We start from the raw sequence: 18,285 nt of genomic DNA, 5'->3' as shown, positions 1-18,285 counted from the left end.
CAGTAACTGCAGAATGCAGGGGACAGACAAAACCCATTTGGTGCAACATAACAAAACGCCGAGGCCTCTGATCAATGAGGTTTTATCAACGGCACACACAAACGAGCGCACCCCTACACACACGTCCACGCACACACGCACACATGCAGGGGTCACATATTTGTAATTTCTGAGATGGTCTACTTGATACACTTTCAGCCCTTTGGCTCCCTGATCTAAACTCTTAGTCTTCAAAGCCTGCAGTGAAATACCAGGACTTCTGAAACTGTCCAGCATACTGGGGACATAAAGTCTCCCATAGGAGAAAAAGACACTGGACATCTGCTTTGGGTGTTGATGTGGCCACATTGGTGTTTTATCTTCTTAGCACTGATGCAGAAAAATTGTATTTTTATAACAACCTATTCTGTCACACAAACTATTCTTAATGAGGTAATGATAATTTATATTTACAAATTCAGGTGTCATCAATAACATTTACACAAAACCCAAACTTCTCTAAGCAGGCAGTACTAACCTTTAATTCACCTGAATTTTCATAAGGATTTTTGTTTACTGTGATTCTGTTTGAAGAACAACTATAAGCATGTAAACTAAGCTGTTATGTAGCACTCACCTGCATCTTTCTTTCTGATGTGTTTTGAGATTTGTTCTATTTGTGTGTAAATATCAATGTTTCCAGGTTCCATCAACTGGAACGCATCTGGAATCTGCATCCCTTGAGTTTAAATTTAACGCACACTTGAAATGCAAATTCTGGTGGTTTGCATCTCATTAAAGCAGTCACAAACAAAGCACTACATAACTTCCGTCAGTGAACAGATTGCAGAGGAATTTACAATATGCTGAGAAAAACATTGGTTTGACTTCAACAGCTCATAGCCTTTACCCTGGTCACTGACCACATCATTTACCAAATCCCACTGGTGAAGCTGAAAAACACTTATATTGGGTTTGAACTCTGACTCGCGAGGTCAAAGGGACCTCCTCGGAGAGTGTGAGTGACCGGCCTGACAACCTAAGCAAAGGTGGATTTGTTGTCGTTTCTGAACAGCACTGATACAGATTATTGTGTCACAGCCTTTACAATTTATAAATAACCTAATACGTTGCAAGCTGGATGGGAGGAGACCATCACTAACAATGACTTTCTTTTGGACTCGCTTTTGAAAGGTGATTTGAACTAAATAAAGTAGATGGTGAACATATGTTGAAATATAAAACATCACAGATGACAGAACAGTTGCCCATTGCTGTTAGAGTTGATTGTATTCTTTAAAACTTAGTTCATTATCTGAGATGATTTCTTGTAAATATCGATAATCTCTCACCTTCTCTCAATCTCCTCAACTCAATATTGTTTATTATCTTGTTTCGTTACAGAACTGAGCCGCTAATGGTGGCCGCAGCTTCAATTCAGTTTCATTCAATAGGAAAATATTTGATTGATTCCAAAGGGAAACTAAATGTTGTTGTGGCTCATATTAATACAAGGTTCTTCAAAGAATTATTCTAGATGGTGATGGCTTTGGGCAGGAAGGATCTCCTGTAGCAGTCAGTGTGGCAGGATATTTAAAGAAGCCTCTGACTGAAGACACTGTTTTCCTAAAAGTGCCTCATGACGAAGACACTCAGGGTTGTCCATAATTTTCTTCATTTTATGTTGGAGTAGCTCTGCTACCTAAGCTCTGATTTGATTTTTGCCTTTTTCTTTCAACTTTTGATCATAATTGTTGCATTCCATGATTGGACAATTATTCCCTTTGGTTTTGCAGCTGGAAGAATGTCCAGCCCTTCCTTTTTTACTTTCAGATAGCATGCATAATCGCAGCAACAAGACATCGTGTTTACAACCAGGAGCAGCCAATTAGCATTTCAAAAGCTCAAATTATACTTGAACTACAACCCCAAATGCCAGAGGAGTTAAAAGAGATTTTGTAGATGCAGAGGAGGACCAGAGAGTAGAAACAGAAGGAGGAAGCTCAAACCATTCCTACCATTGATTATAATGGTAATCAGCCTAGCTTTAAAAGCAGAGATGTAGGAAGTAGCAGCAAAAACAAAAGAGGTGGATTAGCTACTGTAAAGTTCTGTCTTTGCTGACCAGAAATTGAGCTGTTAGCATGTCGTGACGTGCCAAGAAAAAGCTTGACAACAGATGGCAGGAGGTCAGTTTTTGACTGAAAAACACACTAACCTCAAAACACGCCACTGTGTTTAAGTCAATGCAGAGTAATTCCTTAAAAACTGTGTGGGGGAAAATAAAATAAAAAAAACCACCTTACAACAGAAAAACATTGACAATGTCATCCAGAAGCTTTCCATTTCAGTGACTCGATACTTACATGTGTCCACTTGGATTATTGGTCAACAGAAAACTGGAAAGACAAGACTCCACTAACTAAAGACACCACTGCAAGTACCAAAGTTGACAGGACTTCACCTAAAAACTCACAACAAACCGTCACCCCTACTGTTACCCAACGCCCATCACAGACCCTCAGTCAGCTCAAACAGAGCCAGGTCCTCAGCTGCAGCCTGGATACAATTACACGCTATTCTATTTTTTATGACAAAGAGGCGGGGAACGCTGTTGGGGAACATTGAGGAGGTCCAAAGCGAAGGGAAAAATTGCTTTGTTAAAGATTCACTTGAAGAGAAAGGTTGAGACAAATGACCCCTAATATTCAACCATTCAAAAGTCTTGTTTGGGTCCAGAAAAAGCGCAACAAAGGATTTAAAAGAAGTCAGATCCATCCAATACTGACATGAAAGGTAGAGCAGGAAAAAAAAACTAGACATTGTTAGAAGTGGTTCTTGGACACCTAATAGGTCTAAAATATTCACAAGATGTAAAAAATCTTACGAGATGCATGGAAATACTTCTCTATCATGTATTGTATCTGAACCTGCTTTTTAAAACAGACAAAGAAAAACTTTCCACGTGTGAACTGACCTGCGACCAATCTCAGAGTCACATGCAGTTATCTGCTAACACTACCCATCAAAACAGTATCGTAAGAACTGTTCTCTAACAAAAACTAGTTCTAAAACAGTTTATTTTTAAAAAATTGCTCCTCATTTTATACAATAATGCATTGAGATACATTATGAATCATAAATATGAATATAAAAAACCCAAAGACTGCATTTATTTTTAAAGGTAAGGTAATTTTATTTATATAGCACATGCCAAATTGTCTTTTTTTGTGTCTGTTTCTTTGTTTTTTGTAAACAAGCTACAGTTACTTATCGAAATCACTTTGCGTTACTATTTTCTTTTGTAATTAAATTTTATTTCCTCTACTCGTCTTGGGGAGTGACCCCCGTTTCTATGCGACAGTTATCAGCAGCAACAGAAACATAAACAATGGAGAGAGATGCGCATTTTGTTGCTGGAAGAACAGGAACTATTTTGAGTTTCGCTCACCAAGTCCGATTATTACAAGCAGCTAAGGGCTTGTTTTTTCCAAAATCGCTTGCAGATTTAATGAGTCGCGGGTTGCGCTTTTTGGGCTTGGAAATATGCAGACAGAAACCCCAGAATTTGTCTGACATCCAATTAGTTTTAGATAGATAGATAGATAGATAGCATTTATTGTCATTGAACAGAATTCAACGAAATTTCCATTGCAGCTCCCGTGCAAAAGGTCAAATATATACAGTATAAATAAGCAAACACACAATAATAATAATAATAACAATATATACAACTAAATTAACTAAAGGCACTCAACCACACCAAAGAAGTAGCAGCAGGTCCAATTATGGCAAAGTACAGATGATGTGACAGTGCAAAGTGCAGAACAATATGGCTGTGTGGGGGTGGGGGATATGTATGTGTGACTGCGAGGTTATGATATGTGTGGGAGGGGGGGGCGGCAGGGAGTAATGTCTCTGACGGCTGTGGGGAAGAAACTGTTTCTCAGTCTATTTGTTGTAGTCCATATATTCCTGTACCGCTTGCCTGATGGCAGCGGCACAAACAGTCTGTGGCCCGGGTGGCTGGAATCCATCGCTATGGATCCAGCTCTCTTCTTGACCCGGTCTGTGTAAATGGAGTCCAGGTCTGGGAGGGGGCATCCCACAATGCCTTGTGCTGTTCTCACCACCCGTGTCAGTTGTTTCCTCTCCAATGCTGTGCAGCTACCATACCACACAGTCATGTTGAGGCAGAGGATGCTCTCGATCATCGCCCTGTAAAAGTTCACGAGCAGCCGTGAGGAAAGTCCAGCCCGTCTCAGTTTCCTGAGGAAGAAGAGCCTTTGTTGTGCTTTCTTCACCAGGTGGGAGGTGTTTGTGTTCCAGGAGAGGTCAGAGGTGATGTGGAGGCCCAGGAACTTGATGTTGTCCACACGTTCCACCACTTCTCCATCTATGAGAAGGGGAGTGTGATCCGTCTTCCTGGACCTTCTGTAGTCCACAATGACCTCCTTGGTCTTCCCTGTGTTCAGCACCAAGTTGTTGGCTGAACACCACTGAGTGAGCTGCAGAATCTCCTCTCTGTAGTGGGTCTCGTTGTTGTCTGAAATGAGACCCACTACTGTTGTGTCGTCTGCGTACTTCACGACTGTGTTGGTGGGGTGGATGGCCACGCAGTCGTGTGTAAACAGGGTGAAGAGAGCTGGGCTGAGCACACAGCCCTGCGGCGTGCCTGTGTTGAGGACCAGTGGGGACGATGTTGAGCCACTTATTCTCACCACCTGAGGCCTGTTGGTGAGGAAGTCTCTGATCCAGTGGCACAGTGAAGCAGGCAGCCCCAGCTCAAGTAGCTTCAGCACCAGCTTGTCTGGGATGACGGTGTTAAATGCTGAGCTGAAGTCTACAAATAGCATCCTAACGTAGGTGTTGGGATGCTGCAGATGGGTCAGGGCTGTGTGCAGAGTGATGGAGACAGCATCCTCTGTTGACCGGTTCGCTCTGTAGGCGAACTGAAGGCTGTCCAGGTTTGCGGGGATGAAGTCTCTGATGTACCTCAGAAGAATCCTCTCAAAGCACTTCATGATCACCGGGGTCAGAGCGACGGGCCGGTAATCGTTCAGGCTGGTGATGGACCTCTTCTTCGGTACAGGGATGATGGTGGAAGACTTGAGGCACTCAGGAACCATGGCGAGCTGCAGGGACAGATTGAAAATGTCCAGAAACACTCCTGCCAGCTGGTCGGCGCAGGTTTTCAGCGTCTGGCCTGACACCTTGTCCGGTCCTGGAGCTTTGTGGGTGTTGATCCTCCTCAGGGTGGACGTCACCTGATGCTTCTGTAAGACGAGGGGCTGGTGCTGCTCTTCCAGTTGGGGTAGATGTACGGCTTCTCTGCTGCCCGCCGTGTCAAAGCGGGCAAAGAAACTGTTTAAGGTGTCAGGCATGGTGGGGTCGCGGCTGGTCAGCTGAGTGCTGTGTTTGTAGTCCGTCATGGTTCTAATGCCTCTCCACATGCTTAGGGGGTAGTTGTTGATGAAATGTTCCTCAATCTGCTGTTTGTACTGGAGCTTGGCCTGCTTGATACCTTTTTTCAGTTCCGACCAGGCCCTGCTATAAGCCAACCTGTCTCCAGACCTATAGGCAGCATCCCGGGCTTTCAGCAGGGCCCGTACTGTGCTGTCCAGCCATGGTTTCTGGTTTGGAAACACTTTTATGGTCTTAACAGGGAGGACAGCGTCGGTGCAGAACTGAACATAGGACAGAACGGACGATGAGTATTCCTCCAAGTCTGCGCCGTCCCTGAACACACTCCAGTCTGTATGCTCAAAGCAGTCCTGAAGTGCAGAGGAGGCCTCCTCAGTCCAGACCTGAACTATTCTGGTGGTCGGCTTAGTTCTGCAGGCCAGAGGCTTGTAGACAGGAATCAGCTCCACTGAGATGTGGTCAGACATGCCCAGATGTGGAGCTGCTACAGCCTTGTAGGCTCCGGGGATATTGCAGTAGACCTGGTCCAAAATGTTATTGTCTCTGGTGGGAAAGTTTATGGATTTGTGGAATTTGGGAAACACAGCCTTCAGTTCCACGTGATTGAAGTCCCCCGCCACAATCACGGCCGCCTCCGGGTTGGAGTTCATCTGCACGCTGATCAGGCAGTACAGCTCCTCTAATGCTAGCTTAGCATTAGCCCTCGGTGGTATGTAGACGGCCACGATCACAATGGACGAGAGTTCTCTCACCAACTTGAAGGGTCTGCATTTCACCGCCAGATATTCCAAGTCAGGAGAGCAGAATGTTCCGACAGAGTGTGTGGCTGTACACCAGGCATTGTGTACATACAATGCCAAACCTCCGCCTCTGCCCTTACCCGAAGCTGCAGTCCGATCCGCCCGGAACAGAGCGCGCCCCGTTATCTCCACCGCTGCGTCCGGGATGTTATCCTCCAGCCAGGTCTCTGTGACAATAGTCACACAGCTGTCCATCCGGCGAGAAGTAATCCGGAGTCGCATCTCGTCGATTTTGTTGACGAGGGACCTGGCATTGGCGAGGAAGAGGCTGGGGAGGGCCGGTTTATGAGGGCTAGCTTGTAGCCTAGCCCGCACGCCGGCTCTCTTACCCCTCTTTTGTTTGCGCTGCCTCCTCCGTCGCCTTGGCAGCATGAGGGGAATGATCATAGTCCCAGGTGTTCGTAGCAGCTCTGGAGGAATAAAGTCCAGCTTGGTGGGTGTGTGAAGTCCAAACTGTGTTCCTATGTCCCACAGTTCTAATCTGCTGTAAGTTGTAACGGCTTCCAGTAGTGTGTTGAGCGAAGACATCAATAAAAACAGGCTAAAAAAAACGAAAACACGGGAGCTCCGAGCCGCAGCGTCTACACGCGCCGCCATCTTGGTAAACCCAAGTCTCTCTTTTAGTCAGGCTCTCCCTGTCCATCATTTCCTGGATGATCCCGCTGTGTCTTTGTTAATGTCAAGTTAATATATTACCTGTGAATGACGTCGAGCTTCGCGTTGCGCTCCAGAAAACTGCAAACATCGAGACTAATATGAACAGCGCAACACACGTGAAAACAGCCACGAACGAACGGTGATGACTTTAAATCGCTGGCACTGAAAGCTGAAAGATAGCCTCCTTTTTCCTGGTGTGGTGAACTTTACATGTTTTGTTCACTCAAGTTGAGTTTATTTGATCAGCACATTTCAGCAACAAGGCAATTCAAACTGCTTTACATGATAGACTGTTGAATAAATAAGCTTTCTGGAAAAAGGCACAATCAGTGGCCCAGCGCAAATCAAAACACACTGGGTTGTTTTTGCCTCTTGCGCTGCTCTTGAAAGGCAGTAACTTATCCTAAGCACAAGGGTAACACAGAGCAATCTATGAAAGTTAGGAATATGTATTCCAGTGAAGCAAGCACTGCGCAGCCTTTTATATGGTGGAAAATAAACAACCACTTCACAAGTGTATGGCATGACACCAACATCATCAATTGTCTGCTTCACACTCTTTCAACCTTTCATTAATTTAGAATAACAGTCAGAAAATCCATCCAGGACTACAAGCACCCCTTTCTAATTCCCTTGGTCTCCGTCCAAAACTAACAACTTTCCAGTTCAATACAAATATTTGAATAGCTCTTTCCATACATAACGCTACTGTCAGTCTCTAAGCTAAAACATCCACCGCATGCTTTAGAGGTGGAAAAAAGATGTGGTTTGGAAAATGAGCCCACTAATGTGTGCATGTTGGCAAATACAACACAGAGAAGATCAATCAAGTGGTCCAGTCTCCAGTCCACCCCACTCTCCTCTCTGCCTCTCTCTCTCTCTGTGTCTATGATTTGAATATGCTGTGAGTTGCAGGGGCACAGAGAGGCGCAGCCTGCCTTTCTGACCAGCAACCTGGTCCAACAGTTAAGGGGAAAACTGCCACAGGATGGAGAAAGATGCCAACATAAGCCTTGGACTCTTCCATATCTCATCATTTTCTGGATCTCTGCTAGAGTCCAGTGAGGAATGTGCAGCTCCTGTCCAGAAAAAGAAGAAAAACGAACTAACCATTCAATGTAAAGAACAACTTAGGTGATGCCTCTGTTATGAAATATGTCTTCTCCTCCTACTAACTTTACACAAAGTGCCAAGACACAAGTCCCAGAGAATAAAGCTCAGGATGGCATTAAGGCTTTCTTTGGTCTGAGAGTTGCTAAATTACTAGATTAAGGCAGATTTAGGATCCTAAAGCTGGTGAGACTTTCCCCATCTATTTTCACCTGCAATATTAGTGCTATTTCAAGCATATTTTAAAACAATCCGGTAGCCATCATGTCTTCTACTTCCAAAGTGTTAATTTTTTAAAAATATTTTACTTATTTTGGCAATACATTTCAATAGATCTGAGTAGGACAAAGTTTAAAATCTTTGAAACTCGTGTTCTTAAGGACTCTCTACTTTTTCTTAGTTTCAGCTCGACACACAATGAAAACAGGTGAAATGACATTGGGCCGATCTTAGGTTCTACCGCTTTTTATTACAATGTTTCCTTTTTTATATGATCACATTTTAATTTCCATTAGATTTTTGATCAAATACAACAAATTTCTGCCATATCATCAACATTACATCAAGAATTTATTAATGTTTCTCCTCTTTTATATAGCATGACTTTAAGCAACAGTTTCTAATGAAGTTTGAGCTATATGTTTCAAAAGCATTAAATCCCAACCAACTTGTCTTTAAACCTTTGACCATATCGTCTATGTTTTGTCAATTTTAGGTCAATTTGCCTGTAGGGTAAATTGAAATACATTTTATTTCTATTTATTTTAACTTTGCCCATTCAACATCTGATACAGCAGTTTGACCTAAGATCAAAACTTTCTTAGCAGGTTGTTGACTATTTTAATATTTCTGCTCATTTTTACAAGTAACAATTTCTGCTCTTCTCCAGCCTTCCCAGAATAAATTGTCACAGTTGGGGTTTTTTTCAATACTTTTTCAGTCAAGTAAAAAATTCAACTCTCTATAAACAGTTTCTAAGTGTAGTGTTGTGCATCTTTGCAGCATTCATTGCTATCTAAATAAACCGCACACTGTCAGCAAAGACCGGCTGTCCATTTATTTCTGAAGGATGTCCCCCCCTGATAGGAGAACATGAGGTACAGGACACATTCATGCTGGACGTGGAAAAGCCAGCGCCAAGGGCGTTGTTTATTCTCACTCTGGAGTGCTGCCCCGAAGCTCCATCGCAGCTCAATACATCAATTTTCAAGCGCAGACACATCCACAAATTCCCCTGCCCACAAAAGATGGGGAAGGTTATCTGAAGGATGTGGCTGAATGTCTATTCTCAAAGAGCCAATTCCCCTGGTCCCTGCTTAGTCTATTCCCATTTCCTTGCCCTTTAATCGCTTAGAGAACCTTATGTAGAGCCAAGTCACTCTATCTTTCAAACTAGCACTAAGACGATGACTTTGTTGGAGAGAGTGACACCTCCCAACATGGTGCTCACGCAAATGTAAGACGGGTGGATAATCAGGGTCTGCTGAAGCTATCCTGTTAGTGTTATTTATAATCTGCATGTGTAGAGAGAGACAGGGACGTTCCTGTCTGCTGTTACATCCTCAACGCTGGACACATTCATCAGGAGCAAAGATGTCGAAAAGCCTTAAAGGAAATGTTTCTTTTGTTGCTAAAACATAAACCCACAGAAAGAAATCTGAAAAATCCAATCGTTAATATAGATATGTTTACTCAATGGGGGAAAAAAGTGCATGTTGATAAGTAATTCTTTTATTAACAAAATTACAGGTGCCATGGTTAATGATACCCTCTATAATCTTTTTAAATAAATACAATTTATAAATGCAACATGACACGGAGGTCTTTTATTTAGCCTCTGGACACAAGATTGAACCGGGACTCGTGCTTATCTTGCTGATCATGCTGGTAAAATGGTAAAAGAAAAAGTAATTCAGAGCTCAGTGACATGAAACCACACAAAAAGAAAGGAATCTGAAAATCACATAGTCTCCAAAGAGTGGTTTGTAAGTGATTCCAGAAATAAAAGCCCTTTTTGTCCCTAACCCTTACCATCGCAAATGTAAACATGGAGTTTGCTAAACCGTACTAGGACTATACTGGAAGAGTTGTAGACGTAAAAAAAAAAACAGGATGGATTTGTATTAAAACAACTCACACAAACTGTAATGTATGGTGGAGGGTCAATGATGCCTTTTTCTCACCCAAAGGCCCTAAGGAAGCTTATTAGTGTGCATGGCTTTATGAAACCTTTGTAATACCAGATGATTTTAGACAAAAAATATTATGTAAATCTTAATTTTTCCTAAATTAGGATGATAATCCAAAACATGTACCAAAATCAATTTAGAAAATCAATCTCCTCTCAGTCGTTTTGAATGAATCCTACAGACATCCGGGGGTTGGTTAAGGGGTTATAAGTGGGCTAGTAGGGCTAAGCCCTCCCTGACATTTACAATGACGTTGTTAAAATAAACAACTTAAAAATAACTACCTAGAAATAAATACATGTTATAAATAATGCATCACATTTTGTTAAATGTTCAACAAACCTGGTGTCAAACGGCCTGGGGAAAATCCCGGGGTCTTTCTGGAGGGCTAACTTCTGACAGCCCCATTCAGTGTTACTGTCAGTCACGGCTCAGAATGATTGACAGGTGTCTAGCCACGCCCCCTCGGTTTGCGGCTCATTGGGGCTAATTTTGGTCGGCCCAGGGCCAGCCCGCTGCCATAGGATTCATCCAATCAGGATGGACTTGCCTCAAGCTCGAGCGTGTGTGGGCGTGGTTTTGCGTAGACTGAGAAGGGGCCATGGTGAGTAATATTAGCATAAACGAGGTTTTTGCGTCCCAGAAAAGTCGATGGAGTGAGTTTCTCTTTAAATAAGGCAGGTCTCATTTAAAAACATATTGTATCTTGTTTCGTTTAGTCAGTGTTGGGGTTTATTGCAGGGGGATTTATTTGCACAACTGCAGTGGCTTGGTCTTTTATATCAGTGGTCCCCAACCTTTTTAGTACCGCGGACCGGTTAAGACTTCGCAAATTTTCTGCGGACCGGGGGGTAGGGGGGTGCGCGTCTGGAAAAGAAAGCAGGGGGGTGCACGCGTTGGGAGGAGACCGAAACCGATGCTGTTTGTGGGCTCAATGTTGCCGCGCAAGATGTAACCGACAGAATCCGGTTAAAGGATTTTCAAAAGAAAAGATCCTCCAGACTCAATACATAACACGGAAATATTTAATTACTTCTTGCGCGGCCCGGTACCAATTGGTCCACGGACCGGTATGGGTCCACGGCCCGGGGGTTGGGGACCACTGTTTTATATGAGATGATATTATATGATATATATATATATATATATATATATATACAGTATATAGCCCATCCTTCAAATAACCCCACCAGCCGCCACTGGTAGAGGGCAGAAGACAAAAACAAGGAGTGGATTTTTAAGAGAGTCTAAGCAAAGAATGATGAGTCAGCAACAATCCTCCTTTATAAGCTTCAGCCCTGTTACTGTGAAATTTTTTCCACTTAAAAAGTAAACTCAAATTAAAGATTGGATTCATTAAGTGCTTAAATGTAAAATTATTTTGCTGGAATAAGGGGTGTATTCTTATTTTCTGGCTTGGCACCATTTGATCAGGCCTTCCAATAAACGTGTATGTCCATCTGATTATTGTGCTAACCTGTGATCCTCGGGAGCCTCTCTTGTGGTCCCATTCTGAACGGGAAAGCATCTGTGGGAAACAAAGACAGAAACATGTTCAAAGCACAGCACTTCACATCCTGTGACTTCCTGCATCAGAGGGCCTCCCAAAAAAACTGTAAATAATCAGTTTTTTGTTTTATTTTTTTCTTCAGAAAATGGAGGCACATGGACGGAAATGCTCTCGAAGAAGAAAAAGTCTGTAGTTGTTTTACTTTTTAGTGCTTTTGAGTAAGCACACATCTTTAATGTAATTTCACAGTCAGGTTTAGTTTACTTTAGATGTTATTTGCTGCCTCAGTAGCACATGAAGGCTGAGGATTTTTCTATTTATTCTAATTACCAGCCTCTGCGTCTTCCCACGGGCCTCGTAAACCCATTTTCCACTCTCTCGTGTTTCCCCACATGCATAAGTGCGGTTCTGCCATTGTTTCTTTTTTGCTGAACATGTTGCCTGAGAGCTCAAACCTTAAACTCGTGGTTATTTCTGTCGGACCCACCGCCATAACGACAAGCGAGCCCAGCATGTTGCTAAATTGCTGCTGAAAGCTGCAAAGAAAGAGGTTCAGTATAAAAGCCAATTTAATAATTCAGGTGTAATTTACTGTGTCAGTGGAGGTCACTGAATTGTGTCACGCTATGAGTGGAAAAATTACACCAGTCTGGACAACAGTGTTCTTTCGAGTTCCCCACTGCGCCGCTTTGCTAAACAAAGACAAAAGTTGATAATCCTCATACCTAATAAGAACAATGAAAATTAATTTCAAGTAAATCCGCTGGCCAAAGCAGTCAGCATCACGACTTAGTCAAAGATTTGCAGAGTGCTGCTGTGTGTAATTAGACAAAAACTCTTGCACAGGATACATTTTTATTTATTGCTGAAAAAATAGGTATAATTACTGAACAATACGATTCCAACTAAAGCTCATGAAAGCACAAATAATCTTCTGCCTTTGATACGTTCCCCATTTCCATCAACTTTATTGTCTGTAAACCTTTGAACCTTTAATATCTTCACATTTTGTTCTACATTCAGCAGCACACTTTGTTAGATATTATAGATGTTTTAATAGCAATAAGCTACAGAGGAATGTTCAAAATCAGCAACAGTATTGTTCTGAAAATGTTACTGAAGACACAAGCTAAGCTTTTCTGTAAAATAAATCAAACTCACATTAGATTTAGTTCGTCACCTACTGATCATTCATCCATCCATCCATCCATCCATCCATCCATCCATCCATCCATCCATCCATCCATCCATCCATCCATCCATCCATCCATCGGTTAGCCTAATACTTACAAATGTCATATTTTTTGCCATTTTATTCAATTTACTATAATCTAATCAAGCAACAAGTTACCAATATTGTAATGACATTTTTTCCCTACCAATAACTATAATTGCTGATAACTGTGCTTCACATATTGGTCACATGACCATATTTTCCTCTTGAATTTGAGCACAGCACACTAAGTCATCCAACTGAAAAATACACTTTCAAGCAAGTCATTAAATATTATTTAGCAATCCTTTGGAGCATAATTGCTGGCATTAAACCACTGGGATGAAATTTTTATGTATTCAATACAGTTTGATAAACAAACATGCCACTCAAATATTTAGCAGACCAAGATATCAGTTAGAGAGAAAATACTGTACACTTTGTTCTTTGGTCAAGGTTTTATTAACAATAGGCAAAGCAGTCCAACAATTAATGACCCTGACAGTGAGCAAACAGTGTTATATATAGCCATCATAAATAAAAAAAATATGGCTCTGGAGCACTCTTTCCATAATTTGACATTTTGAAAGTTAAAAAAAGAAACATTAAGTGCTTTCTCAAACAGTGTTTTCATCCTCTTAAGGGCAACTTTTCTTTATTTGGCATTACAGTTATGAAGGGGCAAGTAGGTTTTGACTATCAGCAATGCTCTCAAAGTTTTAACAAGTGTGCAAAATATTGCACAGAAATAATGTAAATCACTGTAGTTTATAGTATTTACTATTAGTTGCAGTTTACCAGACTTTTTATTGCTCTGAGAATGACATTTTACCTTAACTGCAAAAAAGCTGGCAGCAAAACCTTCGCTGCTAAGTAGCAGCAAAAGTGCTGCACCATTAGAGGATCGTCATGACAGTGAGCCGCCCTGATCGCACACACATATAAACAGCCGTTCTATGTTCTGATGTTATGTAACTCAACCTTTCATCTCTTTGCTCTGACAGACAGACCTAGACTACACCGAAGTCTCAACATGCTGTTTGATGTGCCAAAAAAAGGAGAAGAAAAAAAAAACATCTGAGCTGTGCACAAAATGTGAGCCCTGCACACAGCCCCCCTGCAAAGAGTAACTCTGAAGGTCGCAATGAGAGCGTTTACCGTCAGAGTAGCTCAAACGCTTGTGTGTACATCACTGTAGGAAAAGCACATTGCATGGATTCACATGTTCTGTTTATTACATTTAGTCATCTACAAACTTTGACAGTTTCACACAGAGGAAAGCACTAAAATAATTCTTAGTAACTTACAGCCAAAGTTATGTATTAAGACTTAGAATCGCAGGATGTCTTCTTTGTCTTTTTATAATGACACCATCAGTTTTGGCAACAGCACAATTGGGGAAATAAAAATGATTTTGCCAAAGTTGTGGCCTTTGATTCAGCCTGTGTAAGCTGGTGCTTTCTATCATGCCATATGTGCTGACTTTTTGAAAAGGTACATTATTTTGTGTGTAAATGTGAGAAAATGACACAAAATGAACTATGATGTCTTTGAATTATGTGTGTCACCCCTTAATAGACCTGAGGGGTGAAATTCAGTGTGTATATTAATTTTCTGTGATGTCACTGTCTTATTAAAGTTGTTTTTATCATAACAATCACATGACCTTCTGGTATTAAAATTTCAATACTTCCAGGTGACCCCAGGTGCTCAGATAATTATTAGCACAATTAATCAGACATACAAATGATGGCTTAATGTTCACTGTCGGTTTTAACCGTCCCCTGTGTAGCATAAGTAAAATGTCTGCGTAATGTGACACAAATAGTCATTGCTGCACCATTGGAGTTACGCAGTTACATTAGCTGTGTTGCAGTGATGCATATGTGCAGTTAACATGAGCTGTGATACTTACGAGGAAGACATTTTTTTTACATTTCCAAAGGTTCTGCAGTAAGCTGTTTTCTCTGGTGATCAGTTTGTTCATATAACAATGTTAAATGGATAGCAGAGCAATGTGGGAACATAACTTTCTTTAGTATATTGATTACAGTGCCACAGCTAACATACACTTAATATCAACTTGCAAAAACACTTAAGCCTGTACTTTGACTGGGCCATATGAATAGACTTTTATGTAAACTATTTGATTGTGGTTCTGATTGTATGCATAGGTTTACTGTCCTGCTTAAACGTTACACCTTGCACAAGCAACTCCTTGCAAATGAGACTTATTTAGGAGTATCAAGGTATTACACTAGACAAGCAACCATCCTCACACACCTTCAACCTGAGTGTACATGCACTGTAGTATACTGCAGTGGAAAACGCATGGACAAGAAAGAACATGCAGACTCTTTAGAGAAAAGACTTGGACCATCCTGGTTTTCTGTACAAGACCGTCTTTATGTGAGACAACAGCTCTAACTTCTGTCTTCACGTTTTAACTTATGCGCAGTACGTTGCTTTATGCTTGAAATATAAAAACTGCTCTACCAATAAAGTGTGATTGACTGATTACGATGGCAGCCAGGGCAGCGCTGGAGACAAAACAGGAACATACAAAAACCTCATCACTCCAAAGCTGAACCTTCAAGTCGTGTTTCTGCTCACAAACAGCTGAGAGGCGATGTTGTGAGGATGGGAAGTGGCGACAGCTCGTATACCCCCATTTTCTCATCGATCCTGCTGAAGCCTCATAACGAGGCCAACCCATCATATTATCAAGCTGTCATCACACCGTTACAGAGTCGGAAAAATCTGTACCAGTATCTGCCTCGTCCCATTGCTCGCTGCAAGATAACAGCTCAGAGCATCTCTATCACTCTCGTTGGCATTGATCTCTTACTTTCATGTTTTTCATATGCCTTGCAAAAGTATTCATCCACTTGAACTTTTTGTCCATCACAACTAAAAACTTTAATAAATTTTTCTGGTATTTTATGTGATAGACAAACACTCATAATTGTGAAGTGGTAAGGAATGGATACATGCTTTTAACAAATGTAAAATTTATCTCCAATGCAAAATAGCTCAAACTCTTTCATGCCACAGATTCTCGTGAGTCTGGACTTTGACTAGGTCATTCTGGTACATGAGTATCCTTTGATCCGAATCCTTCTATTGTGCCAGCGGCTGCATGTTTATGGTCAGTGTCCTGCAGGAAAACAAACTTCTGCCAAAGTCTCAAGTCTTTTGCAGCCTCTAAGAGATTTTTTTTCTTCTTCCAGTATTGAGCACTACTCATCTCTACATCGGCTGTGCTCAGCTTCCTCTCTTTGGCTGAAGTGCCGCTTGTAATTTCAGTCTCCAGTGTGGCAGCAGAGAGCGGATTCAGCCTCCAGATCAATACCAAAACAGGATGAAGTCATCTGTCCGAGACAAAACTCCTAAACCTCATGACAATAAACCCTCTGCAGCAAGCCCCCTTGAGACATTTGATTGCACACAAGCGTGTGCACAATTCAGGTCCATGTGGACCAGAAGAAAAGTAAACTGTTATTTTAAATGTAATTGCTTGATTTCAATATTTATATGTAGTTATTGGTGCCAAAGTAAAAAGTTGCATATATTCATCTGTGTGTTGGTACAGTGTTGACTCTCTGTTCTACTTGTTTGGAATAAATGTAATTAAACTGAATAAAAATTAGATGCAATTGAATATGTCATTATTATCACTATAAAAAAAATGATGAGTAAAAATAGATTATGACGGGATTTCAAAATGTCAGACAATGAAAAGGGCTAGAGAGCAACTTCTCGTCTGCAGTCAGAACAGGCATGTTGCTTTTCATTTAGACATGTGTCATAATTCTGCACCAGAAGAAACAATACACAGTAAATTTGGAAGTAAACATCGGCTGATGCAAGCAGTGCCGACACCCTAACCCCGAGAATCTTAGAATCGATTCATAGAGAGCTCTGCTGTGTGAAGACTACGTTTCTTCTTCTTCGCACGCAGGTCGCTTTGGGATCATAATTTTTTTTTTACGAAGAAGTCTAATTGCACTTAATTTGTAGCATCAACGACCACGCAAAAAAACAACACAGACTTCGGACAAAAAAAATTGGGAAATGGGAAATCAAGACCTGCTGTGTGATTGTAGCCAAATGTATTTAGGAAAACGAAAGCTTGTATGGAACCTACACATATGTTAACCACGCATAGTGAAACTGAAAGCTCAGTAAAAGTATGAAATTCAGCAAACTTGTGTTCACTTTTCCAGACAAACCTATAAACCTTCTCCGCTGTAGCACTCATCGGCTCTGTCAAACGACGTTGTAAATTCTCCCCCTGCCTGCCTCCCTGCCTGCTGGGGAGGAATATGGAGAGCTGTTCCTAATCATGCTGGCTAATGTTTTACAGGTTTTACTGTGGGGGTCAGTAATTGTGAGCCATTTGCGTCATCACTGGAGGGAAGGGAACTATTGAGGTGGGCTGCCAAGGCCGGGTGAGGGGGGCTGTGTGCAGGTAATGAGGAACACGCTTGTGTGTGTAGTGAAAGATTTGCACATGCACTGCTAAAAGCATCCACAGATCCTCAGTTTCTCACGCTTATAAAGGGTAATGCTAATGAACAAAATCGCACACACAAAAAAATTATGCCAAGGTCTAAACAGTAGATTTACATTTGCTCCTTTACCTTCTCGTCCACTATTGACACTTTATTCTTTCAGACATTTCTATTTTCTAAAGTGTCACTACTGAGGTTTACTCTTTGCAGTATCTGGAAGCCTGATTCCTGAGAAAATCAGGGTTTACGTAAAAAAAGAGGCAGCTTTCAACCTGAGAACACCATCTCGACCGTAAAGTAAAAATCACGTGTGGTCATGTTTGCTGCCGGTGGAACTGTTGTGTTTCACCAAATGGATGACACTGGGAGTAAAAAACATTGTAAGAAAACACTGAAACAACGGAAAGTTAAGGCTCATACACATTTGAAAAGGTTTGGGGCAATAAAATCAGCTTGTTTACTTGACCATCACAAAAGTCTGATCTCTTACTCAGTTACACCAGTTCTGTCAGGCGGAAAGACCTAAAATTCCTTTAACCTGTTGTGAAAAAGGCAAGATTTTAAAGAAAAAAATATAATTCTCTATATGTTTATCACGGTTAATACCTTTATATTAACCTTGTCAATAATTACCCAAACTTTCCCTTGAGGCCCAATTTAAGTACCATAGCTGATACTTGCACAACAGTTTGAAAACCTGTGAACACAAGTGAACACTTTTCCTCAAAGGTGATGTGTTAGAAGTAGGTAAAATGGATCAAAATAAGAAAGTTGGGCAAGTTTGATGAGGGGAAACTTTCACCTATAGGACTGGGTCAGGGGCTGTCTAAACCTGCTGCTCTAGTGGGTGTGCCCAGTCTGCAGTGGTCAGCCTCTATGTTTTCCAAGG

At 41.5% G+C, this 18,285-nt stretch overlaps 1 protein-coding gene across 2 annotated transcripts in view; it reads right to left on the bottom strand.

The window, feature by feature from the left end:
* The window catches only part of LOC114158890 (cGMP-inhibited 3',5'-cyclic phosphodiesterase A-like), a 93,178-nt gene that overhangs the window by 37,604 nt on the left and 37,289 nt on the right, over positions 1-18,285 (bottom strand). Inside the window, exon 2 of one of the 2 annotated variants that reach the window (XM_028040795.1) lies at positions 11,637-11,687. The exons of the other annotated variant lie outside the window; for it this stretch is intronic. Within the exon in view, the coding sequence (XP_027896596.1) occupies positions 11,637-11,687 (51 nt within the window). The remainder of the gene's footprint in view (positions 1-11,636; positions 11,688-18,285) is intronic. 2 annotated transcript variants of the gene reach the window in all.

The sequence above is a fragment of the Xiphophorus couchianus genome, chromosome 2, assembly GCF_001444195.1.
Source record: "Xiphophorus couchianus chromosome 2, X_couchianus-1.0, whole genome shotgun sequence".
Lineage (NCBI taxonomy): Eukaryota > Metazoa > Chordata > Actinopteri > Cyprinodontiformes > Poeciliidae > Xiphophorus > Xiphophorus couchianus.
This window is presented reverse-complemented; position numbering and strand designations above follow the sequence as displayed.